The sequence below is a fragment of the Vitis riparia genome, chromosome 4 (assembly GCF_004353265.1).
Source record: "Vitis riparia cultivar Riparia Gloire de Montpellier isolate 1030 chromosome 4, EGFV_Vit.rip_1.0, whole genome shotgun sequence".
NCBI classification, from domain to species: domain Eukaryota; kingdom Viridiplantae; phylum Streptophyta; class Magnoliopsida; order Vitales; family Vitaceae; genus Vitis; species Vitis riparia.
The window spans coordinates 35,284-62,683 of record NC_048434.1 but is presented as its reverse complement, the minus strand read 5'-3'; the positions used below and the strand labels follow the sequence as shown (position 1 = coordinate 62,683).

Below are 27,400 nucleotides of genomic sequence, written 5' to 3'. Positions count from 1 at the left end.
TGTGAATTGATTAAATTCCTTCCCCTGTTGTGTATTATCAGTTCGTGTTCCTCAACCGAAACTATCCCATTAAAGAAAAGTAAAGCAGATATAAAGCCGTTAAACTAGGAACTAAAGGGCATTGTTTTATTTGAAAGTATTCCATGTTGATGCTTGCCAATTATGGATATGTCTACATCATACTTGTCAAAGATGCTTGTGTATCTCTGTGGTGTTTGAGCTGATCACACAATTTGGCACCTCAAATAAAAACAAGTCCTACCACATTAGGAAGGGATGCAATCATCTTTGCAATCATGGAGAAAACTGCGCTTCCTACTTTAATTGATTTTGATTGAAATGGCAATACTTTTTTCTTGGAGAGGGGAAAATTTTTTTTGACAGAAATGTAACTGCAAGTGATAAGAGAGCCAAAACAGTAAACAACCCGAAAGATGAGACGACAGGTGTTTCACTAGCAAAAGAATTCCCAGGTGGGGAGAATCAATCCCATTATGCTCAAAACTCTGGCAGAAGTGCATAGGTGTGTTTGGTTAAGGTGCATGGCATGGCATAAGCCAAACATAAATGTAAATGCAAGTCCATGATATCAGTTCACATATCTCATGACCTATAATTATATCTCAGCAATGAAGTAGCAGAAGATAAGCTCCAATAAGGCCACAATTGAAACAGTAAAACATCATTGCAACATAATGTCTTAAAACCGAAGCAAAGGTCAAACCACTAAGAGAGACATGTTGGTTCAAACAAGTCTGATTGCCAATTCAACTGAGACAACATAAGATGTAAAAAATATAAAGGAAAAAAAAAAACAATTGGTCCATACTAATTCATTTGGTTTAAACCTTAAACCAATCAGGATTTAGACCAACAGGTTCAGTTCTAAATACTATCATATCAGGCATGTACATAGTAAAAAATGACCAATAAGTACAGTGAACAAAAATGAAAAATAAAAATTTAAAAAAAAAAAAAAAAAAAAGCAGCAAGCTGTTCCTAATCATACAACATTACAAGAGAAGTTATAGCACAATGAAATAAGACTCAAGAAAAAATTGATCATCAAAGTACAACTGAGTGCAACAGCAAGAAGAACAAAATCATGTCCTATGAAATGCAAATTGATGTTCAAGCAATGAATCCAGAGAGTGACAACCTCATCGATATGGTATCATTAGAGCTACAGAATTACAAATTCTATCTTAGAAACTTAGTTATAACGTGGTTTGTCATACAACACGATATGGAAAACCAAAACAACCTGAAGTGGGATCCAATTTTTTATAGCACCAAGATAATTTCCTAGGTGTATAGTCCCAGTTGGCTGAACCCCAGACACTATCCTCTTCCTGCAAACAAGAAGTTAAGAAAAGAACATAAATCCCGATGGAATAAAAAATATGAATAAATAAATTCGTTAAAACTGTATTTCATCAAGGTGGAGTATCTCTTTGAAGTACTATCGGTGTGTTCCCAATTCCCACAACCCAATAAGCATGCACACAACCTAGACTATGTACTATTATATACATTTTTTTTTTTTTTTTGATAGACAAAGGCAAATTGAATTAATAAACGCCTAAAAACAGGGGGTGAACCCTATGTATACAAGCAATATACAAACAAAACCCAACCAGACTGCAGAAAACTATGCACTATATACGTGTGTATGTAGGTGGAAAACCATGCTTACAACCACACATCCTGCATTTTCTACAATCATGCTCAATATAATATGCATGGATTATTAAATAATAAATCAAAATTTGAAATTTAAAAAGAAACAACAAACATTTTTGCATAATTTTCTTTAAAAATCCTCCTCAACAAAATTTGATGTGCCATTATGGCACTGGCACGTTTATAATTTGACATTAATGAAATCGATGAAGGGGATTCTTAGGAGATTAAATTGCTCTTTTCATATCAAAATTAGGCGGCAGAGCGCAATATTCTAAATGAACTCAAGTGAAAATAACTCGACTAAATTGGCTGACGATATCAATGCTCTAAAAAGCACCGGACAGATGAATTGAACGGTAAAATATAAATTCATATATTTAGCAGCTAAAATACAACTGGAATTTTCAACGAAATAATCTTATATTAGCAAGCAATTAAAGGTGGAGATTACCTCAGAGGGCTTGAAGAACTCTCCTGGCCAGCAGGCTGCGAAACCGAGATACTGCAACAGCATCGAAAACCTGTCCTGATTTGTCTGTTTAGAAGACAATGCTGACCAATTGATCCAGATTTTTTCAATAATTTACTTGGAATTGCGCCAGACGACCTGCTTGAAATTACACTACAATGTAAAATTTAACCAAATTTTTGAGAAAGAGAAATAGAGAGAGCACCACTGTTTGGTTGCCAGAAATTTTGAGGGAAGTAAAATTTTGAATTTTATGCTATATTGCTATAGCTTCCAAATAGTTACTACTACGCAAGGTTGAGGACTGAAATACTTGCTTTCCTTGTTTCCTCGAGTTCCAAAAATCATTTAAAGTCCAAGGATTCAAAACCTTGATTTCTCTCTCTTTCCGACTTTTCTCGACAACCAAACGCAACTTCAAGATTGGGAGAGAGTGAGTACAGTGAAGATGTGAAGCGTGGAGAGGGGTTCGAGAGATTGAGAAAGTGAGAGAGAACTGAACGGCCCATCCTTCTACGATTTTGCGGCCTTGCAGCGTATGACTCTATCCGACGCAATATGCTAGATGCACGAACAGGGGTTTAACGTGATCCAGGGTTCTGACAGCCTACAGCGCGGTGCACGTTGTGTTGCACTACTCCGAATTTGCAGCCGTCAGACACTGATGACTTGATTGGTGAGGTTTTGGGTTGGGCTGGTAAAATTTAAATTACATATTTATATATATTTTTTAGTAATAATATGTACTTTTATTTTTATTTTGGTGCTTTTAATTTATTCAATTGATTATAGAATAGAGTTGTTGTTATTAGGTTGATTAATCAAATGGTGTTTATAAAGTAACATATTATTACGTTAACTTGTAAAATTTTTAAACTTCTAAGTAGATGTACATTCCCTATAATTTTTTATTTGTTAAATGGATTGATTAATAAAATATTTAATGAAAGCAATATAAATACTAAGTTTACATAACTGTCTTCAGTTTCGTAGGTGTCACCCTATGATGTATGCTAAGAAAGCGTAACTACTATTAGGAAGATACTTAAATAAATCATGCTTTATATGAGGGGAGCGGTTCATCCCTTTAATGTGAGGTCACACAAGGTTGTTTAACTTATTCCCACAAAGTGGTGTTAATATAATTTCTCATCTAAGATTGTAATTGTTTTATCTATTATGAGGTGGTGTCAAACTCACCTTTTGTATGGGAGGTATCCAGCAAACACACTTCTAATTTTATGAAGGGCATAAATACATTTTTTTTAAGTCTATATTATTTAAAGACCTCTCCATTTGGTCTTCAAATTCTTTTAAAAAAATCTCGCTTAGGGTATAGCTCCCTTATACTATCTCGTTTGTCCAAGTTATGATGGTTTATAAGACTTGAGCTATATTAATTGTAAGCCCATCATTCCCATCATCAAGTTGTTGAGATATTTTAAGGGTTTTGGTTGCAATAGCATGTGAAGGACTACTATCATCAAATGTCATGTAGCATAATAAGCATGAGAGTGTCGATTTAAAAGTTGAACAGTACAAGTTTGCAAAAACCTTTCATTGGTTGGGTCTCACCAACCAATCAGGTTTAACTTTTAGGTCTTTATGTAAAGGATACAAAGGTTTATTTTATATCCAATACAACAAGAAAAAAAAAAAGTTGACATTATATTTGGTTTAGGATCCTGAAGAGCTCAAATCATGAAGTACATCTTTAGATATTTTCTCTTAAATGCTTTATAGTTGAAAACACTTGTTTCTCTCCACTCTCCTTTGAAGTTTGCTCTACTCCCCCCCTCGAGCCATAATAACTCTGTGATCTTTATTACTTGCATTTTTATGGTACTATAACTATTTATCAATGTTATCATATGTATGTCAAAGTTCATAATATCCGAATTTAATAATTGTCAACTTTTTTTTTTTATATTTTATTTTTATGAAAAGCTATCTTATATTTTGATTTCACATGTGTTCAAAAAAAGTTAAATTAAAATATGTTTATGCTATATTTTCATAAGTATAAGTTAATTATTTTAACTTTAAGGAAAGAAAAACATTTTTTTTATATTTGATTGTCTTATAAAAAATATAAAAAAAATAAAATATAATTAAAATTAATTAAAATCTTATGTATATTTAAATTATTTAATCTTTATATAGATGAATTAAAATAAATAAAATGAGTTTAAAGAAACAAATAAAAATAATTTATCAATTTTAATCTATTTTTTTATTTTTTTTATTTTTTTCTATCCTAATTACTTTTACTTGATATTTTCTTTCCCCTGCAATTTTGCCTCATCCTCCACCATTTGAGGCCAAACTCGTAAGTTGCGTGGATATTGACCCAACTGTAAAGTCTATCTATCTCCAAAGCACAATTTTGGATTTTCCCTTCCCCGCAGCGGCATATGGGTCGGATCTGCAGATGGTTCCAATCTTTCGGGTCCGGTCCATTATTTGACTCAATTTTGTTTTTGCCATTTGGCACTCACCCGATCCACGTGTGATCTGCGAGAGAGCTTCGGCCTGATCATAAAAATAGTTTCATAGTCAGGCCAAACCCTAGAAGAATAAGAAGAAGGAGATGGATCGCGATAGTTTACTGGAAAGAGAGAGATATCAGATCCAGCAGATTCGAGAGCTGGAATTTGAGGAATTACAGATCGAGGAAGTCGATGACCTTAACGAATCAGACGACGATGCCGCCACGTAATCAATCATATTCGTTATCCAGTCTCATCCGCTCTATTAATTAATTAATGTTTTTGTTTATTTAATTCTGGGTTCTATGGTTTTTTAAAATCGTTCGAAATAAGAAATGCCTTACTGTGGAATTCGGAGTTGTTTTCTGTCCAACATTTTTTTTATTGTAGTTGCAGTTCTGCACTAGCTGTTAAAGCTCTATTGTTTGTTTAATTAAATCTGGTTCCTTGCGTATGTGCTGTTTGGCCACGGAGAAAATGGAGGGAAACGAAATAAGAACGAAAGAGAAGAAAACTTGTAGCCTTGTACTTTAAGGGGAACGAACCAAACGATAGAAAATGGAATAATTTATTTTTCTTTATTTTCATTTTTTTCCTTATAATCAGTTTTCGCAGCAACCAAACAGGCCTTGGTATTATATTTTCCATTTGAATGAAAATGTAAATTATTGATTGGTAATTTAAGTTGCTGCAAATTGAAATGACACTCATCTTTTACTTGATTCTAAAACTTCGTTTGGTTGTCAAGAAAACTGAAGATTTATGAGTACAATTAGAATAATTTAATCTTATAACTCTTTGGTTTTCAAGAAAAATAAGAAATATCATGTTTAATGTTTTTGGGTTTCCAAAAAACATTAAAAGATGATGATGGATCAACTAACATAGGCCACCAATATGTGTGTGTATGTATATATATTAGGTAAAAGCAATTTTATTAAAAGCACCTAACGAAGGGTGCACAAAAATATGCACAATGTATACAAGGTACCTAAGGCCAAAAAAGAAGAAGGATATGAAAATTATAATATATGTATGTCGTGTTTGTTTTATTAGTAGTTTTTCCAATAAAACTAACATTGTTTTCATTACTGTTGCTCATATTCTGTTACTGGTAAAGTGATCATGGCTATAGAGGTGCTGCCTCATCCAGTGAATTTACCTTCGACACCTGTTTGGCTTCCTTGCATACATACCTTGGTGGTAGGCACATGGTGTTTTATGGTATTTCTTGATGTTTTATGGAACTCAAAACTATCAAAGGTTTAATGATCTCACTTGCTTATAACAGAGGTTGAAGACACTCACCATAGGCTAGCTTTCTTAGATGGAGGAGCTGTCTGGGCCTTACCATTGTTCTATCTTGAAGGTATATATTATTCATTTTCTTGTTCTTGGCACTACTTTTTAGTTTTGATAGCTTGCCCATGCATATATTCATCATCATCTAAGTTTTACTGGTACAATTCTTGTTGTTCTGGGCAAATGACAGTCTGTTGTTTGTTAAAAAGATTCTGCACTTATCCAAAATAATGAAAAATGGATTCCCTGAAAAATTTGTTGTCATTATAAGTAAGATGGATTTGTAATGGGAGTTATGCAATTTCTGTAATGGTATTGGTTAGTAGTGTTATAGTCTTAATAACGGGAGATTTGAATTTCTTTATATTTTTGTCAGGAGCTGTTCTATTCCCAGAGGCCACCCTTCCTCTGAGAGTTATTAAGTCCAATTTTGTAGCTGCTGTTGAAAAAGCATTGCACCAAGCTGATGCTCCTTATACTATAGGTGTTGTAAGTAAATTCCTCTTGACAGCTGGTCACTTGCTTTGTCCATATCTGGTGCCTCTTTAACTAGTCCTTTACTTGAAAGCTTCAATGCTACTTGAAATGTTCAGGTCCATGTCGAAAGGGATCCTGATAGTGGGAGGATAAGGTTCTCAACCATTGGGACAACTGCAGAGGTATAGGTACTGAACTTTAATGCTTGTTAGTTTTTCTTGCTTTAATGATGACTAAAGCCTAACTTCCTGTTCATTTAATATATGGATTCTTTTTTTTTCTTCAAATATTCCAACATCTCATACTGTAGTTGTGTCATCCTATAGTATTAAATTTAATCTGTTGGCAATGCAATTTGAGCAGCTGATATGCAAATGGTCCATGGATTTGCTTTTAAGCCTTAAATGAAACTCAGGCACAAAGCCCTTTTAGTTAATAGTTTCTGTTGTATAGAACCAACCTGCACAGCCAAATTATGTTTTGGGAGAAGTTTAGTGTATAGGTTAGTTCTAGTATAAACAAGCTTCTATTTGGTTAGGTTTGTACACCCAAAACATATTAGAAGCGACTTCTTCCAATCACAGAGCTGCTTCATAGATTGTTGGTTCTATGCTAAAACCAGTTGCTTGAATGGACTAGTGGAGCAATAGAGAAGTGTCCTTATGAAAAAATAGTAACTGCAATATAACAAGGTCCGGAGACAGTATGTTCCTCCCTACAACTCACGAATTAAGAATTTTCACAACAACAAAACAAGGTCTACTCGACATGAATTAGGTGTTAATGAAACCTTTCACAGGAATCTTTCACAAAATTCTCAACTAATATTATCAACTAATCAGAATGGTTCATTATTAGATCATGGTATTTAATTCGCCAAATACATTATTATTTTATACTCTGTCATATGTATGGCGCAACCCAATCTTTGTTTTTCAAGTTTCTAATTCCTTACTTTTTCTTTTTTTGAATCGAAATATCTAAATATAAATAATAATAAATTCACCCCTTGACAGTGATATATGTTGTATATGTAAATCCTAGGTGTGACATTTGTCTTTTGGAATTGAGATGTCAATTAATTTGTGAACCTCCACAATAGACTGTGATGCTGAAGAGTTGAGAATTTTTTTCCTTTCCTTCCCTCCCTCCCCTTTTTCCTATGTAAGTGTGGAGGACATTATTTTTATGAGTTAGGATTGAAAAAAGTGTTTGAATTAGTCATGCAAACATAGTTATGGCTAATAAGGTGCTTTCTCTTACTTTTCCATGAGCCTTTGGGAATAAAGCATGAAGGAGATTCCATATGGTGCTTTAATTAATGATTGGGCCTTTTTCTTATAAATGGCAAGTCTTACATCTTGTTTTTTGTTTGCGTTTGTATTGTAAATTCACATTTTTACTAAAAAAATAATTTTATTAATTACTCGACCCATGTTTGTTAATCATGTTTTTCTATAGGTAACTTCTTTTTCCTGCATGGAACTGAACAAAGAATCTCCATCATCCCATTCTAACTCCTTGCCACTGGAGTCAAGCCTTAGAGGTTATTCTAATTTAGCTAGATTTTTAGCTTTTTCAAAGGCGAGAGGCAAGACATCTGATCAAACCTTTGGATGATCCACACTTATGAAATTTCCCAAGTTAAAAATTTGCGAATGAAAGCATGAGGGTTTACATGATAATGATCTGCTTCATCAACCATCACTTTAGATACGAACCAGCAACGCTTAAAATGTTTAAATGCAGTTTGCAAGGCTAATAATTACAGCCTGCTGGCAAAGGTCTGGTAACATGAAGAATAGAAACAATTCTTATTCTTGTTCATAAAAACTCATTGCTGAGCTAGCAGATTAGTTTTTGCCCATTGGTTTGAACTTCTGTGCTAGAGGTTTGCAAATTGCCAAACATAGATTTGACCATTCAAGTGGTGTTTATGAAAACTAGAGGATTGTCAAATTGAGTATGTAATTCACCAACAGAGGAGTGATGTCTGATCTCACTTGTGTATTTTGGCTATTTCTGTTATTCCATGATTTGCAATTTCAATCTCCGTTATAGTTGGATGAATCAGGTGTTTTAGTTTGTTTTATCTCTTGTTAACAATAGCTCGCCAAACTTGATAAGTGCAATGATACAGATTCGGCAATACCGACGGTTGGAGGATCATTCATTAAATGTGGTTACTCGAGGCCAACAGCGATTCCATTTGAGACGTGGTTGGATTGATGATGATGGAGTGGTTAGCATAATTTACATTTTGAATATTCAAAAATATTAATACCATCTTTTATGCATAATTTTACATTCTGAAGATATTCAATAATGTTAATACCATTTTTATTACCTTAGGTTAAGGCTGACCATGAATTTTACATTTTTCAGCCATATGGAGAGGTTCAAATTATCCAGGAAGATTTGCCATTAAGAACTCCACGGGATGCATTTGGAAAATTGGCACCATTAAGTAACTTACGAAGCTTTAGTCACCCCCATACATCACACCCAAATACTTCTCATGCTAAACGGCCTAGATATGGGGATAAAGACAGTGCTTCGGAGTCAAATTCAGAGGAAAGCTTTGATAGTGAGCTCTCTCTGGCAGAAATGAGAATGCATCGATCTGCAATTGATTCTTGTTATGGATATGATACAATTGATGAATCAACAAGCAGTGATGATGACAAGTTTGTGTGTGAGTCAGAACTCCAGTTGGGAAGATCTCATCTAAATGAACCTATAGGGTCAATGCATCTAGACTGTGAGAGAAGGAACAAAAAAGCCAACTTGGGAATTAGGAACAAATCCATTTCAGGAAGTCAATCCTGCAAAGGGAAGGGTCTGAAAGAGGGACAGATGGTTACCAAGTTAAACCAGTCATATGGAGTTCCTAGAGCATTCTGGCCCTATTGGGTTTATCGAATGTATGATTCCTACCATCTTGCTCAAAGGGCTGCAGGTAGTTTAACCTTTCTTTTTTTTTTTTTTTTTCTTTTCCCCAATTTTTGCAAGCCTATTGGTTTGTTAATATTCTGGTGATTACTAGGCTTATGTTCTGTTGTTGGAGCATGTAGAACTAACTCTTCTTCTATTTCTTTTCTAGGAAATTAGTCAATTACGTGTGGACCTGTTGCTATTTCTGTCCTTAATCTGTCAATTATAGAAATGGTAACATTTTAATGTTTCCCAGGTATGTGGAAACAGATAGTTGGTGCACCAAGCATGGATGAACTTGTGAAGAAGCCTGATCTATTGTCATTTCACATAGGCAGCAAAATTCCTTTGTCTGAATCTATTAGACAGGAGCTTCTTGAGATTGATGGTACCTCATATAGATTACGTCGAGAAATTGAGTTACTTGAAAGTTTTGATCGAATTCGATGTAAGAATTGTCAGGTAATACTCAGGCTTGTTAATATGAAGTATAAAAACTGAAAAGCCTATCTATTTACCTTTTTTCCTTTTCCCTTTTGTTTGCAGACTGTAATTGCAAAGCGAAGTGATATGTTGATGATGTCTAGTGAAGGTCCTCTTGGTGCTTATGTGAACCCAGGTGGTTATGTACATGAAATAATGACTCTTTACAAGGCAAATGGCTTAGCACTAACTGGGCGTCCAATTAAAGAATACAGCTGGTTTCCCGGGTATGTCCTTTACTGTCATTCTCTATCTGAACCTGTGACTCTTCTGAAGAATCTGAACTAAGTGTTATTCTTCCTCGCATTAGCGAAGTGATTCTATTGTGAGGAAGAACTTCTAAGTTTTTCCTGGAAATTAGAAGGCAAGTAGGCAACTGTTGATATCTAACAGATTGACCTGGATCGCTTTTTACTGAGGCTGCCCACTGTCGATTTTGGGTATTCATCTGGCAGAATCACTCCATTTAATTACATACTGTTCTCCATTTGAAGATACCAAGATTTCTTGAGTTCACCATGTCTATGTCGACCATATGGCTATCTGATGAAATGCCATCCTATAACTCCTTAGAACCATCTTTTCTCTCTGTTTGGTTGAAGCTCACATAAGCTATTTTTTGGGGCTTGAAGATGGAATGAAGTTGCACAGTGGATGATTGGCTAAAAATAAACCATAGTAGCGAATAACATGTTGGATAGTCCAACCAATCATACTTTTTAATGTTTATATATGATAATTCAGAAAGATTACTCAAGGAACCTGTATATTTTAGGATTTGCTGTCAGTATTTGGAATCCAGAATTATTTTCAGTTGGAAACAATTTAGAAATTTAGGAACAGATAGACACCTCAAATAAGGCAGAAAATTCGAGAATTAATTAGCAGGGGAAATGGGATGCAGATTAGAAAATGAACGATAATTTAGTAATTGTTTGCATTATCCAGGAGTAACTTGGTACTATAATATTATATGCTACAGAATTGGATTAAGCATGCCAGATAACAAAAGAGAATCAGGAATTTTTTTATTACTCATGTTCTATAATTGGTGATGAGTTGGACTCTCTTATTTTGGCTGCTTTTGATGTCTTTACTACTGTGTTCGGTCAATTGAGCTGTAAGAGTGCTGAGTGCCTAACCAAAAAAAATAAAGATCAAGATAGAAAAAAAAAATATCTGTGAGAGGTATCTGGGTCAATGATTATGTGATGCTATTCTTAGAGAGATCATGATTGTATCAAATTCCTTTTTCCTTCCTTGTTTTTGCAGGTATGCATGGACAATTTCAAACTGTGCCACTTGCGAAACCCAAATGGGTTGGCTCTTCACAGCCACAAACAAGAAATTGAAGCCTTCCCTGTTTTGGGGCATTCGGAGTTCCCAAGTTGCTGATGACATGCGCTGAAATTAAACTTTTTGATTTCAATCACCTGCAGTCACCATGCGATCAATTTACTTGTATATGGCTATTTGCATCTTATCCCATGGATAATTCTCAGTGCTGACTGTGGTAATGACATCTAGGCATTATGCTAGTGTGTGGTAATTACATATTGAAATTATGCTAGTGTTTCAACAGTTTGGGAGAACTATTCACATCTTAGAAGGTAGTTCTGAAGTAGCATTTTTGGCCTTTCTTCCTAGTACTCGTTCTAAGTATAAGAGGCCTTATTTTTACTAGGTTGCTTCAGTGAATTTCTATGGAAGTCCGTCTCAGTGCCAAAGTGAAGGCAAGCGCAAAATACATGAGATTTATTTCTGGGTGTATTTAATTCTAAATTGAGGCAGCTTTTGTGTGCTGGGGTAGAAATTTTTGCAAAGATTGCCCAGAAATCAAGCGGGAATAATGGTCTCTCTACCTTCTGAGATTTTGCTGTCTCCTTGGTCAGGCACTGGTTTGAAAGATACGAAGGACATAACAACTAATGCATAATCTGTAGGGAATGTTTGAAGGTTGTTGCATAATCAACTGTTTGCAGGATAATCACATGATTTCACCTGCTTTGGTTGCTTAGCTCGTCAAGGTCAGGAAGTGCATACCTGTCTGCCTCAAAAAGTCTTTAACTATTTGAAGAGTTTGATCTTTGGAAAGTAAAAATCTGAACTACTGAATCGATAGTTTTGAGTTTAAATCTGAATACGTGGAATCTGGATTGTAGAACAATACAATGTGATTTGAGTATAAAGTAATGGGATCTACAACACGATTTGGGTATAAATTAATGGGATCAACAACGTGATTTAGGCGTAAAGCAATGGTAGCATCTGAATTAACACATGTGGCATCCTTTAAGTGATGGTGTGCTCTTGATAGGTACTTAATTGGTATTGTAGCGGGACCTTGGAAAAGTGAAAGGAAATCTGTATATTAAGATTCATATTTCAAATGACAATATTTTTTCAAGCCAAAAACCTCCAAGCATCCTCGTACAGAACCAGGCTCCTAACGCATGCTAGAACTTGGAGTACTAAAGTAAATTTAAACAATTTGTAACAATCAAATAAAAAGTGATACATAGGATAAAAAATTGATTGGTAGCTTAAAATGAAAACTTCAGGATTGTTGAAGACTATGACCCAATTTCAGCGATAGCTGCGATAGACAGGGCTGTACATGCAGCTCTCTGCATACTTGACAAGATGCTCAGGTCGAGGGAGACGACTAGCAAGACCTGTAATAGTGAAAAAACGAAAGGGATGAATGAATAAATTTTAGCAAACATTGTTTTAAGGATTGGGACTTATCAGATATGAACTCACCAAGTTGATAAGCTTTAGCAGCTACATTAGCAGCAATGTGAGCTGATATCTTTCTGATATTACAGAATGGTGGGTAAATCAGTCCCTTATCATAGTTTTCCTGTGTCACCTGTGCAGCTAAAGCTTCCGCTGCAGCAAGAGGAACAAGAATGAATTAGTTAACCACAGCCTAGTGCCTTGTTCCTTACCATCAATAAGAGGAGAAGAAAAAGTAAATGAGCAGCAGCGGGTATTCATCCCATTGATATCAGCCATTAATAGGATCAATGAGGACACTGGATTTGAGATGTAAGTTATTGCTTTATGACAAAATTCGCATGAATTTTCAGACAGGTTTTCAACACTGAATTGTGGTTAAACTCATTGTTGTGGTGCAACAATGCTGCTACTAAGTCCAAGGATAGGTTACCCAAATGATAGTAATGTCCACTATTATAAAAGGAGATATTAATTGATTTCCAGATGAGATGATCAAAACTAGATTCAAGAATTAATATCAGAGTCAAAGATCATGAGTTCAGCTCATGGTAGTCTCATGTTAATGATGTCTAGTGCCATAAAAGACTTGACCTCCACAAACACCAATTGGTTTTCATCTGGACGAGTCATCCAAATGACGGCGATGTGTCATAAAAGGCTTGACCTACCCTTACTAGACACCAATTACTTTTCAGATGAAATGGTCAAAACTCAATCCAAAAATCACTAAATCCGATTCAAATATGTTGATTTGTATACTCACAAGCAGCTAAAAGCATGTCGTCATGCACGCGAATTGCACCGGACATGATCAAACCCAAACCAAATCCAGGAAATATGTAAGCATTGTTTGCCTGAATGCCATGATAAGAGAGCAGAAGTCAGTCTCTACTGTTGAATGAATTCAACTAAAGAGGATGAAGATTTACAATAAGAAGTGCTCTAGACAAATTAGGACCTGGCCAGGCACAAAAAGTTTGCCATTGTATTCAACTGGGTCGAATGGGCTTCCACTAGCAAAAATTGCATGACCCTGCAGATTGAAACAAAATGCAAATAAAGATGCTCAGTGAGGAGGTTCTTTTGTTTTTTTTTAGACATCAGATGGCAACATGAGGTATCTCGGTTTATAAATTCAAAGACACTACATTTACCTTGCTCCATGTATAAGCTTCTTCAGCAGTACACTCAGATTGTGAGGTTGGGTTGGAGAGTGCAAGAATCAGAGGTTTCTACAAGCCAGCCAAACTATGCAAGTTAATTTCATATGCTTTGGTTGGATGGTATGTGTATATCTGTGTTAGAAAGAGATAGAACCTTGTTGAAGGATGTCATGGCCTCAACCACCTCCTTGGTAAATGTTTTCCCTACTCCAGATGATCCTATCAACACTGTCGGCTTGATAGACTGAAAAATTGGGAAAAAATAGTGAGAAAACCACACAAATATTTACTTGAATTTTCTTGTAAAATTGGAGTCTAAGATGGAATTTCCAAACCTTGACTGCATCTAAGAGTGCCCTAATAGGTTCATGCTCATGAGCCCAAGGCTTCTTGAAGTGTTGAAGTGATTCCATGCGAGAGTGAACAATCAGTCCCTGCAAAAAAAAAATTAAACAAACATTAACAATGAAAAAAAGAAAATATAGGGAAAGAAGAAAAGATTGCAACCAAGAGGTTGAAATTCTTTGCCCAGTATGGAATTAAGATCAGGTTTCTACTACCTTTGAGTCAACAAGCCAAATCTTCTTACGGGTCTCTTCCAATGGAGCTTTTGTCTGCCAAGAAAGAAATTACATGATTAATCACAAAGCTCAGCTGAAGAAAACAGAAGATAAAACCAATTAAAGTTAGTAAGCAGGTACCTGTTTTGATATCTCAAGAGCTATGAGCTCTGCTATGCCAGTTCCAGCCTTCAAGCACCAAAATTAAAACATGAGAAAGGAAAACACACCAAATAATGCATATGAACAAGAAAATTTGAAGATATTAAAAGGTGGCTCCTAAGAAAATGAAAGGCAACCACAATGCGGAGACTAAAAAAATGGAAATATAGAAATACCAAAGGAATAAATAATCATGCATGTTGACTAAACACAGCTCATTCATCCTCACAAATTGATAGATTGTAGAAAATGTGGAGTTTCAAAAAACAAGTATTGCAAAAGAATTGGAAATGCTGCAGATTATATAGAGGAGGGACAGTCTCCATAGGAGATGCTTCAATTGAGATTGTGCCTAGATTGGGTACATACCAATCTAGAATGAGGAATCAAAGTGCACAAAAACAACAAATATATCCTTTTGAATTGATTTTATTTGTTATTTGAAAGTTTTTCGAGATATGAAACAAAAAGGAAAGCTTTCTGAGTCAAATGGTAGTTGAGCATCACCTCTCCAGCACCGAGAAACAGGAAAGTATGCTCAGCTAAGCTCCCGCCTACTAGTTTCAGAGAAGCAATTAGCCCTGCTAGGACCACAGATGCTGTACCCTGCAATGGAGAAAAGAGTTCACAAATTGGAAAAGTATTCCTCAAAATATATATAAAAAAATGCACATATAATTGCTGAGGAAGTAACATTAAAACTTGTGTTACCTGAATATCATCGTTGAAAACAAGATGAGTTTTGCTATATTTTGCGAGCAGCTCAAATGCATTGTGGTTTGCAAAATCTTCAAACTGAAAAATATGGAAGAGTGCATTAGAGAAGAACCATGAGGAACAAAATGGAAAGCTAGGAAACCAAAATCATTAGCACATTCAGACTGATCACTGACCTGTATAAGGACCCTCTCCCCATAGTTCTGTTTAACTGCACACATGAACTCATGTAGAAGCTCGGCATATTCCTAAATTGTCAAACAAATAACCATCTAAATATAACAGATAATTACATTGTTCATACCATAAAAAGTTTGCAATCTTGCCAGCAAGACAAATGACAGGTATCAAATATGGGAAAATGTAAAATAAAACCATCAAACCTGCCCAGTTGCCCTCCTTTGCTTGAGTCCAATGTAGAACTCATCCTTCAACAGCTGCTCATTGTTTGTGCCAACATCTATGGTTACAGGCAAGCACTGCAAATAAAACAAAGATCGTAAATTTTCTTCGATTAAAAATAGGGAAAGGTTGTGCCAGACAACTAAAAATAAAAATAAAACAGACAGCATAAAAACAAGAAAAGGAATTGATCAAATAAGAAAGGCTAGTGATTGTAATAGTCCTTACTGCTGAAGGACGTAGTCCACCTAGTGCTGTATATAAAGAAAGTTTTCCCACAGGTATTCCCATTCCCTGACAATATTTCAAACATTTTCACCAGTCAACTCAGTGATGAATGCAGAAGTGATAGTCACTTAGGTGTTTATCTCACAAGTCAAATACAATAGCAGATTTTAAAACTAGTGGAACCAGCATATACCTGGCAGCCAAGATCCCCAAGCCCCAAAATACGCTCACCATCAGTTACGACAATAACTTGAATTCTCCTCTCAGGCCAGTTTTTCAGCACTTCCAGTATCTTTCCCCTGAAAAAGTCAACTATTCAGATTCCTTTGCATAACATGCAAGTAACATACTATCCAATTTCCCACAAAAGGAAAAATTCATAATGCAAAATCAGAGCTCTACTTCTCTTTCAAACTGATGTAAAGACCCTGAGGACGCCTGAAAATGCTCCCGTATTTCTGGCAAGCCTCACCAACTGTTGGAGTGTAGACAACTGGGAGCAGTTCCTCAACATTATCAATAAGAAGCTTGTAAAACAACCTTTCATTCCTCTCCTGCAAAATATAAACAGAGGCAAAGTTGAAGGGGAGTTGCTCTGCTTCACTAAACTCAGTACATATACCAACTCCAGAATATATAGATAATTAGTATAGATTAACATATATACCTGAAGATCCATCATAGCCATGTACCTTTGCAACGGAACTTTATATTGGCGAAGATTGTGCATCAATCTCTTCTCCTGAGTTCCAGAATTGTGAAATGGTGAGCAAGAATGGTCAAGCATGAAAAGAAGATGATTAAATATATAGGTTTGAACTCTCAAGTCTCAAGGCAATGTCATTAAAAATTACCTGAAGATCCTGATTCAGGAGTGCTGGGGGCAAAAGTCCACGCAAGTAATGGGCATCTCTCTCGTTCTCAGTGAAGGCAAGCCCTTTGTTGTGGTGTGGATCCCGCAACAGGGTATAACCGCTGAAACACAAATAAAGAAGACTATCAATCCTTTGGGTAACAAATGACAAGTTCCATTGAGAAAATTTATAGTGGTCAGCAGTATGGTGTCGAGCAACAGGGGAAGAGCCAACCATATTTTTAAAAAATGAAATGAACAATTAAATATCATAAAATGACAAGCAGAATTTGGGAAGCTGTGCTATTACTTTACATGGGTGCTTAGTAAACCCGGAAGCTGAAATTAAAGGGAAGGAATAAGCATAATACAAACTGATTGAATCACAAGATGGACAAAATATTAGTTCCATATCTTCCAACAGAAACAGCATCAACTGGATGATGACACATGCATTATATAAAAGAGATCATTATCCACTTCCATACAACTTGTTTTTTCAGAAGAAGTTTCAACAGAAATACCAAAAAAAAGAGAAGAAAAAGTAATTATCATTCCTTTCTTTCCTTCTCATGTTTTGGAAATCAACCCAAAAATAAGATGAGCACAGAACGGCGAATAAGGGTTTACAATCCAGTGCAACGCGTAAGTCTTCTCCTTTTTCGTATTATTTTTTTCAGGTATGAAATAAAGAGCTTTCAAAACCAAAGAATATCTAAAGCCAAACCCATCCCTGATCCAATCCAAATGAGCAAAAATCAACTAACCCCACGTGAAATATACAACCAAAGAAAACATAAAACAGTAAGAAAGAATATAACGTAGCAAAAATCAACATACCCTGAAAGAACATAATGAAAAATGCTGCTAATTAACATAAAACAAATAATAAAATGGATGTGTTTGAAAATGAGAAAATCACAAAAACACTTGAATAAAACTGAGAAAAAACCAATATACTCCCCAATAATATAATGAAAAATAAACCGTCGATTATATATATATATAATGAACATCTGAATCCGACTGAGCAAAATCAGAAGATGTAATTAAAATACATCAATTGAAAGAAAAGGTAGGTTCAATTGTTTTCTTTTTTAAAATAATAATAATAATAAGCAATTCCAAAAGCATTTATCATCAGTAGCTCACCTAGCAACAGAAACAGTCCAGGGAGTGACAAGCTGGTCCTCCGTGGCACTATCCTCACCGTAAATGTCTTCAACACCTCCACCACCAGCGGATTTCTTCTCCATATCAAGCCCTGAAACACCATTACTCGCCATTGCAACCCTGACTTTTCTTTCTCCTCCTCCACTCACCAACAGAGCAAGACTTTTCCCTGCCAATGAGAGCAGCTAAAACGACAACAAAAAAGAAAAGCCAAAAACCCAGAAAACAGAAACAAGACTCAACCTCTTGGTGTGCCAAAACAAAAGCCCACAGCACCCCTTTTTATAGTTAAGCGAAAACAGCCGCTGTTTCCAAAATTTCAATGTCAAAAAGCAAAACCACCCTAAACCCAATTTTCAAACTGATTTTTTCAGCCTTATTACAAATCTGGGGGTTGCTGTGTGGTGTGAAACAGCAATGCTTAAACGTGGGGTTAAAGGGTCATATTCATTATACCTGACTGTTGGGTCTGTGCAATAAAATCATAGTGGATGCTACGGTGTGCTTCTGCCGCGTTTTTAGAGAGAGAATGTCACGCGTTCCTTCTAGAAAGAGAAATATGGGAGAAGGAGAGAGTAGCCTCAAGGCCCTCAACTGCTCTGGCCATATACGGGTTCTACTAATTTTGTTTGGAAGGCAGGAAAAATATAGGGAAAGTGAAACGACACTGCACAAATCTGAATTTTTCATTCTGTGAATTAATTATGTATGTGAGAATCTAAACCTCAGGATTTTTTAGATCATCGTATCCACCAGCACCGTTTAATTGCTTTTTATATGATGCCACTTTCTGGGATTTTGACCCCAAAAAAGAAAAGTATTTTTAAAAGGATGTCGTTGAATAAATATTTTTAAATGGAATTAGATGACGTTGATTAAATTCGTGGATTTAATATTTTTTATGTTTTTATTTAAAGGATAATTAATTTTTGATATAAATATTTTAAATTATTTTAAATATTTATATGTAAATTTAAATAAAAATGAAGACATTTTAATCAAATATCATACAACAACCCATTTTTATTTTTTCTGCGGATTTATCACCCATATTTTTTTTATGGTGAGAATGGAATGGGAGCACTGAGCATGTGTTACAATGAGGTGTCAGGTGAAAAGCACAACACGGATAAATTGGTATGAAATTATATAATTTCATCCGACGTCATCATTATGGTGATGGTTCCTTATTTCCTACGATCATTTTATTTTCCATGATGGGTTTTGTATCTTTAAATGCTACCCAAAATTTAAAGTTAAAAAGGCAAGCCTTTAAATATATATAGACCCATCCATGTTTGGGATTTTTTTTTAAACAATTTATGGTACATTTTTTAATATCATTACATAATAATAATTACATTTTTACAAGACATCAATGTCATCGGGACATAATAGTTGGTTACTATAAAATAATAAGGGAAGGAAAAAAATTATAATTTTTTTATTTATAAGTTAAAAAAATTAAAATTAATTAAAATCCATATATTTTTAAAGTATTTAATTTTTATATCAATAAAGAAAAATAAGTAAAATATGTTTAAAAAAATATACAAAAATTATTTATTAATTTTAACTTGTTTCCTCTATTTTTTTATCCATATTTTATTTTTAAATTTTAAATAAACAAACATAGTCTTAAAGGATTTTTGGTTTTTTTAGACAAACCTTAAAATAGACGTTGGATATCTCATTATGTGCTTTTAAAGTTTAAATTAACACTTTTACAACGATTTTTATTTAGGTTTTAAATAAACTAAAAGTTTTTCAAATTTTACATAAAAAAAGAACAAAATATCACACAAGTTTATAAAAATGATAAGTCATGCCAAATTGAAAATTTTAATATATTTGTTCATTAATTATCTTAGAATTAAATTAATAAATTCAAAAGTCAATTTATCTATCCCATTGAAATTTGAACCACTCTTGTCATGTATGCCTTGACAAGAAGTCAAGAACAACCTCCCCCACAAAAGCCACCAATCTAGAGAACGACGTCTGGATAGGAATTGTAGTTAGTCAAGGCACCCTCAATTTGATACCAGAGCACTACAAAAAAATTCTAATCCGGTTGCCTGATTTGAAAACTCAGAGCATGTTTGAAAATAGTTTTTATTTTTTAAAACAAAAAATAATATTTTAATTTAAAAAATACAATTTGCTCCCTTTGTTGCGGGATATTCAATATAAAATATAAATGGGGAAATTTATGTCTCCGGACATTTGTGGCATCAACAAGTTGAAGATATTTGATGAACTTTAGTTTAATTTTTTGAAAATTTGTTCTAAAAATATATTATCATTTTTAATAAATTCAAACTATTTCTAGATAAATTCAGTTGTTCATGAGCTTGTGAAAACCATTTTTTAAAAGGTCAGCAAACAGATTTTGAATCTTTCATCTGAAACCAGATTCAGAACGTGCCACCCACCTACTTTTCGTTGTGGGCTAGCTGGGCATGCACCATAAATTAATACACATTAATTCACTCGCTAATCTGAAGTAATGGCTGATATTATAATATCATTTTACGTCTACTGACATCATAATAAACTACTAAACCACCTTAGATAATAAGTCTGATAAAATGCGTATCTCAAACAACAGGGTTACAACTTCTTATATTAATTTAAATTAATATTTTTGTGAAATGTTTACTGTCTGCACGACAATTATTCACGAAGATAATTTTTTATTTTTAAGATAAATAAAATTTTTAAGATAATTTAAGTCATATTCTGGTGAAATCATTATTTGTCAGGTGCCTTTTTTTAATACGTAAAATCATTTTATTTTAAAGTAAATATGTGTGAAAAATTTAAGCTTGTTTCATACGTAGCAAAACAGTTTTTGATGATAAAATTTTATTCAACAACTCAATTATAAAATATAGATATTTTTAAAAAAAATTATGAAGAGTATTATATATTTATGTATAATAATAAAAAAACATTCTTCATGTTTTCAATTATTACTTAAAAAATATAAAAATAATTAAAAATAACTCTGATTTGTTTTAAAAATCAACCTATGTATTTTGGAACATATTTTTAAAAATTTATCTTTCTTTTTTCTGAATTAGCTAGAAAAACCGTTTTATCTTTAAAAAACAAAGAATAATAAATTGTGAAATGGAGGGCAGATGTTTTCTTTTTGTTTGTCTACGTTTTCTTGCTTTCATATTTGTTGGTCAGTCAATGTAGTGGTAGATGAGGTTGGCAGGCTCTTCTGGGAAGGCTGAAACCGTTGAAAATGAACCAAACTAAGGTGCATTTGAACCTGTCTTTGTGGCGCGTCTCACTTACGGACCGGACCTCCACCAATTTTGTTTTGACTAAAAAATATACTTAGAATCCATAAATTATTTTTTAAACTCATTTTTACTTGTTTTTCCTCCTTTACACAAAATTAAATAAATTTCTAACCTACTTTTATTATATTTATTTATTTTAATAAATTTCTTTGCCTAGTCTTCTTATGAATTCGAACGTGAGTCTATCTCTCTTATCCGATCACAAATTCATAAGCCTTGGACTCTTTCTGAATCAAACATAAGTCTATTATCTCTTATCCCATCCAAATTCATACCTTGAAGGCCTATTTTTCCTAAATTTCAATTCAAGATGATGCATCCTTTTGCCATGCATTCTAACAATTATTTTGTCTTCATTCTTTAATGTTTTTTTTGCTTGTATGCATTTATACATCCTTTTCAATATTTCACAGATATATGGAACCAAGGATTATTATATTAAAAGAATATTGAAAATATAAATCCTTTAATCTTTTAAAACCATTTAACATAATGCCTTTTAGATAAAAATGTTTTTCAATAATTTTTTAATCTCTATCTAATATCAAACACTTTTTTTTTTTTTTTAAAGTTTAAATATAAAAAATATATATATATATCAAAACAAAGTGATTTCCCAAAAACATCAAAAACAGAGTTATATTTACAAATTTTCAATTATCTCATTATTTTAATAAAATATTCTATAAAGAAACATCATGAATTCAAAGATATATGTAAAATGTAAAATCTATATCAAACAATTAAAACATATAATGAATGGTGAGAACACTCAGAGAAATAAGAATCTAGTAAACTAAGACTCAAGTTTTAAGATGTGGATGCTAAAAGGTGTATACATTTTACAAATTTCATCAACCCACAAAAATAAGCAAAATTATAGAAAATATATATGAAATAAATTTTTTTATAAAAATTAATAATTTTGGGTTCTAAATATTTTGTTTTGTTCACAATTCAAAAGTATATGACAAAAGTGTTTTATTGATTTTAAAAATCAATCGAAAACCTAGAGTAGCTTATTCCAAAATAAATTTTATTGAAAAGCAACGAACACATGTATAGCTCTTCTGTAATTTTTTTGAACTTAGAAGGAGATTTTATGAATTTTTTTTAAACCTGTTTTCCTATGTAAAGTCATTTTGCCAAAGTCAATGAAGTCATTATTATTTATAAGTGAAACTAGATAATTAAATTTGGAATTTTAATATTTAATTGTTTAATACAAAGTATTTGGTTCATTGATTTTGGTAACTTGTCTCTTTCATTAAGAAAATTTGTTAACAAAATATTTATTTTTAATTATCTTTTAATTATAAATGGAATGTTTGATTTTATTTGAAAGAATAAATTTTGTAACTTTTCAAATTTCACAGCGTGTAACATTTTAAATCTATGTTGTTGGCACATCAGAGGGTTACGTCCATCAAATCCCTATGTGTTCGAATGTCGTGAGTATTTGGGTGAATGCACTATAAAGTTAAGGCATACGCATTTCCCAATAGTAATTGCTTTTAGAAGAGTTGGTAGCGCCTAATGTCCTACAAGTGGGATTAGAGCCAAGGTCAATGATTTGAAGTCGTGTTCATCAACTCTCTTTGTGTTCGAATGTCCTGAGTGATTGAGTGAATATACTATATAAAGCTAGGGTATGCGCATTTCTTAACAACAATTATTTTTAGGAAAGTTTTTAAGATCTAAGATCCTACATAAGCCATGTGTTAAATGTGTGTGATGAGCCCGAATTTTATAGAATTGAAAAGTTATTCATTTTTAAGACCAATTTAATGATAATTAAATTCACTAAAAAAAAAATCGATGTCTACATGAATGGAAAGGATTATGAGTTTATATAAAATCTAAGTAGTAAAAGATATTATGAGCAGTGAGTAATTCAATTTTGCAAACAACCCTTCTCCTACCCACTCGGTCTAGAACTTAAGAAGAAAGTGTTTTGAACTTGCAATTACGAAGGTTTCAACCATTAAATCAGGAAGAAGAATATGGTATTTTAGATGATGAGCACCATGAAAATACAGTTGTTCCTTTCTTGTTTTTGTCATTAATGTAGGATTGGCATAGTTTGATGGGTGTTCAAAGCTTGACCTGTCAATCTCCATACAAATTTGGAGTGTTGTTCACTTTATCATCTTGGATAAAACCTTATTTGTCACATTTTTATTAAGAAAATTGAGAAAAACACCCAAGAGAGGGGTGAATTGGGTTTTTCAAAACTTTTTCAACACAACAAATTCAAGCACAATATAATCAAGAAATGAAGAAATAGAGTTAGAGAATTCAAACTCGGATTTTATAGTGGTTCGGCACTTCCTTGCTTACGTCCACTCTCCTTAATCTCCTAATCGAATGAGGGTTCCACTAGCTTGAAGCTTCAACCAAGCTTCCAATTCTTTACACTTGGATGCTGGCTCCAATGGGCTCTTACATAATCTCTTCAAGATTCAAACCTCTTGAATACTTTAACACTTAAGTTTTACAAGAAAGAATCCCTTAACCTAGCTTAAAGATAGTTCAAGTACAAAACAAAGTTAGGATGACTCATAAGGGTGCACTAAAAGATATGTAAGTGATGGTTTAATGCACTAAGAAAGAAATGAGAGCTTTTAAGTCAAGAATAGGTAAGTAGACAATTGATTGCAAGTATTCTCTCTATCATAAATGAAGTGGAACTCTCAATTTATAGGTTTCTAAGCTCAGAAGCCAAGAAAAGCAAAAGGCAACCTCGACCTGTCGAGTTGGGGGTCGATCGGGAAAAATGGAACCTCAACTGGGAAGAGGAAGCTACTGGATGAGAGAGAGTGTTTTTGACACTCCTCTACCGGACCTCGACCGAATAAGGGCAACCGGTCGACCGGTTCCTCAACCGGTTGAGCCGGTTGGTCAGAGCCTTGACTGGTTCAGCCTTTTGGCCCCGAAAACCTATCATTTTCAATTCCTTTCTTTTCTAACACTTAGACAAGGTTTTTAGGTAAATTAATATGTCAATTTTGAAACGTTTTGCCTAAGGTACATTTGATAAAACTCGGGTTTTAATGAAATCGAAATTTTAAAGAATAAATCGAGTTTTCAAAGATGCATGAAAATGTATGAAAAACATAAGTGCATCCATGCATTCATCTTACATTCGTTTCCTATAATCAAAAGTCTTCCAATAGTCTCAATCTTGTACCCCTTTGGTCATTTGATGAATTTCCGAATTTATACCTGAGATTCTTTATCATTCAAACCAATTAGTCACTTAACCATGATTTGTTATCATCAAAACCCGATTGGGAGAACCCTTGGGCTAACAAAAAAATCTAAGTTCAAATGAGGTAATTATTGAACTTTGTCTTGATCAGTATAAATAATGAGAATAATGAGATTAATGTATATAAAATTAAGTTAGATATAAATAATAAGATTAAAGTATAAATACATAAAACTAAAATATAAAATAATAAGACTAAAGTATAAATTGATAAGACCTAAACATATACATAATATAGACCTAAACATATACATGATATAAGCCACTTTTTCGATAGGTACCTCTTTTATGGTGTTGCTATATCTTCTTTCTTATCATTTTGAAGAGCTCAAATTCTTGGACGTGGTCCGTTTTTGAATATCTACATTAGAAAGTTTAGAATTTGAAATAAAAGAAAAAGGATAATCTATAATGGGAGTAAGTAAAACTTAGCTACTAGTGCAAATTACTTCACAAATACATTATATATCAAGTATGACAAAATTAAACCATAAAAAGATCGAATATTATCAATAAAAAGTTACTTAACATAATGTATCATCCTTTTCTTACTTTGTTCTAACTTTGAAGGCTAAAGAGTGTGTATATTGTTGAAGCTTAGTCAATTGGGAGCGGTGCTTCTCCCTTATTCCCTGCAAAAGATGTCCGGACAAGTTGTCCGGACACACCCTTCGAAGCCTAAGTCAAATGCTTAATGTCAACTCGCGAGATTGCCTCATTTTTGAGTTAAAGAATGAGTTTTGTATTGCGTGCATACCTTGATTTTGGGTTTGAGGAGGGCCTTTATAGTGTCTGGGACGGTGTCACATATGTGTTGAGGCTGCTTCTTGACTTTCGCAGTCATGATGATAGCACAATTGATGATAAAGCAAGCATCATCCTTTGGGCGACTTACAGGGATTGCTAGTGGGGGTGATCTGATGGTTCACTTGTCACCTTAGTTTGCAGGGCGCATGGTGCATCGTGTGGTAGGTCGCTTGCAGAGACTGGGTAACGTCCCATTGAGCAAACTTCTATCATGAGGAGAATGATTGCTCGTGGGAGTGGGTCAAGAAACCTATTCGGAATACATCGTGTAGTCTTAGAGGGACACAATGTAACCGCCTACTGATACTCATAGGCCAGATTGGATATTCCGATCTGGTTATGCTCGTCCGAACAGAGATAGAAGGATGCCATGTGGAACAAAGATGGCCTGCCACGTGGCCACACGAGGAAGCCCCTACATATATGATTAAATAAAATTCAACTAACATATGTGTTATTTAAAGTACTTTTGGAGTCTTGGTTCTTCTTGAATATAGTGTAAATGTTCTAGTAGAATGACAATTTCATGTTAAAAACTCCTAAAAGTGTTCTCCTAACTTGAGACTTTTAATTCATTCTTTTGACTATTTGCCTCATAAATAATTTTTAAGGTGTTGAAACTGTTTCGTGGATAAGACATGTAAATGAGGTCGTGAATGGTAAAATTTTTCAAATGAATGGATAGTTTGGAAAAAATTGTAAACAACCTTTTCGAATAGTCTTATAATGAAAAGTTGTAAAATTATTCTCGTAAAGGAGTCCACAGATTTGGAAGATAAAAGGCTAATATCTTCTAATGAGTCATGACATGACATAATATAACCTTAAATTATTAAACCAGACATAAACTATGAAGTGGCACGGCATATTACAAAATACTCTTGTATGAGACAACTAGCTAGATCGGAATCTTCATATTCCTGTAATAAACTAATAATAGATAACGTCAAAGGTGGAAATGACATAATATCAATCCTTCAGATTTTTATTCTCATACCTACCTAGACCATGTGCCTATGTCACATATTATTATTATTATAGTGCTAATATCTTGAACTAGAAAAATAAAATAAAATTTTACTAAGTCAAATATAGCGAACTAATTTGTTTATTACAACTCCAATCCCAAATCAACTTGCAAATTATATTATTTTATAGATATATAAAATAATTAAGATTAAAATAAAAATAAAAATATCAGAGTCCTCAATTTTAAACATTTATGTGGTGTTTGTTTTTTTATTGAAAATAATTTATTTTCATAATTTAGATTATTTGTTTTTCTATTTTTTCATAACTTATTATAAATTTTTTATTAAATAGAAAAAGTTAAAATATGTAATTTTTTTTAAATAGAAAAAAATAATATATTGATTTTCCTTTGATTTTTAATATTTAATAGAAATAAAATACTATAAAAACAAACGATCTTTTATTTAACACTATTAAATATTAAAATTTTATTTAAAATTAAATAAAAAAACAAACACCACCTTAGTTGATTTGATTTTAACCAATTTAGTCCAACATGGTTCATGCTCATCCTATTCAATTTATTTATTTATATACTCAATGTTTTCCACAAAAGTGTAATGCTAGATAACAATGGCCATTTTTCTTATTTTTCACAAAGAGAAATATAAAAAGAAAGAGTATAAACCATTTAGTGTTTGAACTGTCATGTATAAAAACTTGACTAATAGAATTTGAACCTTTTTTTTAGAAATAATTCATATTCTTTAGAATGTAAATACTTTTAAAATTTTTTTTTTAAAAAAAGTTTGACACATTTTTATGTGGTCTTGAAAATAAGTTATTTTTAAGAACTAATTTGAAATATTTTTAGGTGATTTTTATAAAGCATATTAAGAGATGCCCGAATATATATGCACAATAGCCTAACTTTTTCGTATTTGAGTTGCTAAAAATAATTTACAAAAAAAAATAATAATTGAGAACTATTTTTAAGAATAATACTTAATTATTTTTATTGTTCTAAAAAACTTGCTAACCAGATCTACTCAGTAATGTCTATGTCTCTATTTGATAACATTTTGAAAAATAATTCTTAATTGTTTTCAAAATTAAATTTTATTTGGAAGTTTAAATATGATTTTTTATTTTTATTTTTAACCTTTTTCTCGTAAAAGTTTCAAATTATTCTC

General features: G+C 33.2%; 3 protein-coding genes across 7 annotated transcripts in view; 1 reads left to right on the top strand and 2 right to left on the bottom strand.

Moving 5' to 3' along the window:
• The window catches only part of LOC117912899 (tryptophan--tRNA ligase, chloroplastic/mitochondrial), a 32,201-nt gene extending 29,430 nt beyond the window's left edge, over positions 1 to 2,771 (bottom strand). For all 3 annotated transcript variants that reach the window (XR_004651054.1, XM_034827689.1, XM_034827690.1), the window contains exons 1-3: positions 2,597 to 2,771; positions 2,138 to 2,293; positions 1,265 to 1,352 (exon numbers count right to left, since the gene is read on the bottom strand). Coding sequence is in view for 2 of the 3 variants with exons in the window: in XM_034827689.1 (XP_034683580.1) it covers positions 1,265 to 1,352; positions 2,138 to 2,293; positions 2,597 to 2,664 (312 nt within the window). In the remaining variant the exon portion in view is untranslated. The remainder of the gene's footprint in view (positions 1 to 1,264; positions 1,353 to 2,137; positions 2,294 to 2,596) is intronic.
• A 1,816-nt stretch (positions 2,772 to 4,587) lies between these two features.
• Positions 4,588 to 11,630, top strand: LOC117912583. Of its 2 annotated transcripts, XM_034827229.1 has the most exons (10): positions 4,594 to 4,870; positions 5,765 to 5,847; positions 5,936 to 6,013; positions 6,323 to 6,435; positions 6,540 to 6,605; positions 8,564 to 8,665; positions 8,809 to 9,382; positions 9,614 to 9,819; positions 9,904 to 10,067; positions 11,113 to 11,630. In XM_034827229.1, exons 1-10 carry the CDS (start codon positions 4,746 to 4,748, stop codon positions 11,246 to 11,248), a joined length of 1,647 nt encoding a protein of 548 aa, XP_034683120.1. In that variant the 5' UTR covers positions 4,594 to 4,745; the 3' UTR covers positions 11,249 to 11,630. The 2 variants fall into 2 exon arrangements, with proteins under 2 accessions (XP_034683122.1, XP_034683120.1); XM_034827231.1 differs by lacking the exon at positions 11,113 to 11,630 and having other exon boundaries at positions 4,588 to 4,870; positions 9,614 to 9,805; positions 9,904 to 10,016.
• Positions 11,631 to 12,184: 554 nt separating this feature from the next.
• On the bottom strand, positions 12,185 to 18,466 carry LOC117912582 (NADP-dependent malic enzyme-like). 2 transcript variants are annotated; one of them, XM_034827227.1, is made up of 20 exons: positions 18,297 to 18,466; positions 17,820 to 18,025; positions 16,669 to 16,789; positions 16,482 to 16,556; positions 16,217 to 16,368; positions 16,008 to 16,113; positions 15,815 to 15,880; positions 15,568 to 15,663; positions 15,361 to 15,432; positions 15,179 to 15,262; positions 14,975 to 15,073; positions 14,447 to 14,494; positions 14,306 to 14,359; positions 14,081 to 14,179; positions 13,900 to 13,989; positions 13,737 to 13,814; positions 13,541 to 13,615; positions 13,346 to 13,436; positions 12,604 to 12,732; positions 12,185 to 12,515 (listed from the first exon to the last, which is right to left on the bottom strand). In XM_034827227.1, the coding sequence occupies exons 1-20, from the start codon at positions 18,324 to 18,326 to the stop codon at positions 12,427 to 12,429; spliced, it is 1,860 nt and encodes a 619-aa protein (XP_034683118.1). In that variant the 5' UTR covers positions 18,327 to 18,466; the 3' UTR covers positions 12,185 to 12,426. The 2 variants fall into 2 exon arrangements, with proteins under 2 accessions (XP_034683118.1, XP_034683119.1); XM_034827228.1 differs by having other exon boundaries at positions 17,820 to 18,009.
• Positions 18,467 to 27,400: the final 8,934 nt, after the last annotated feature.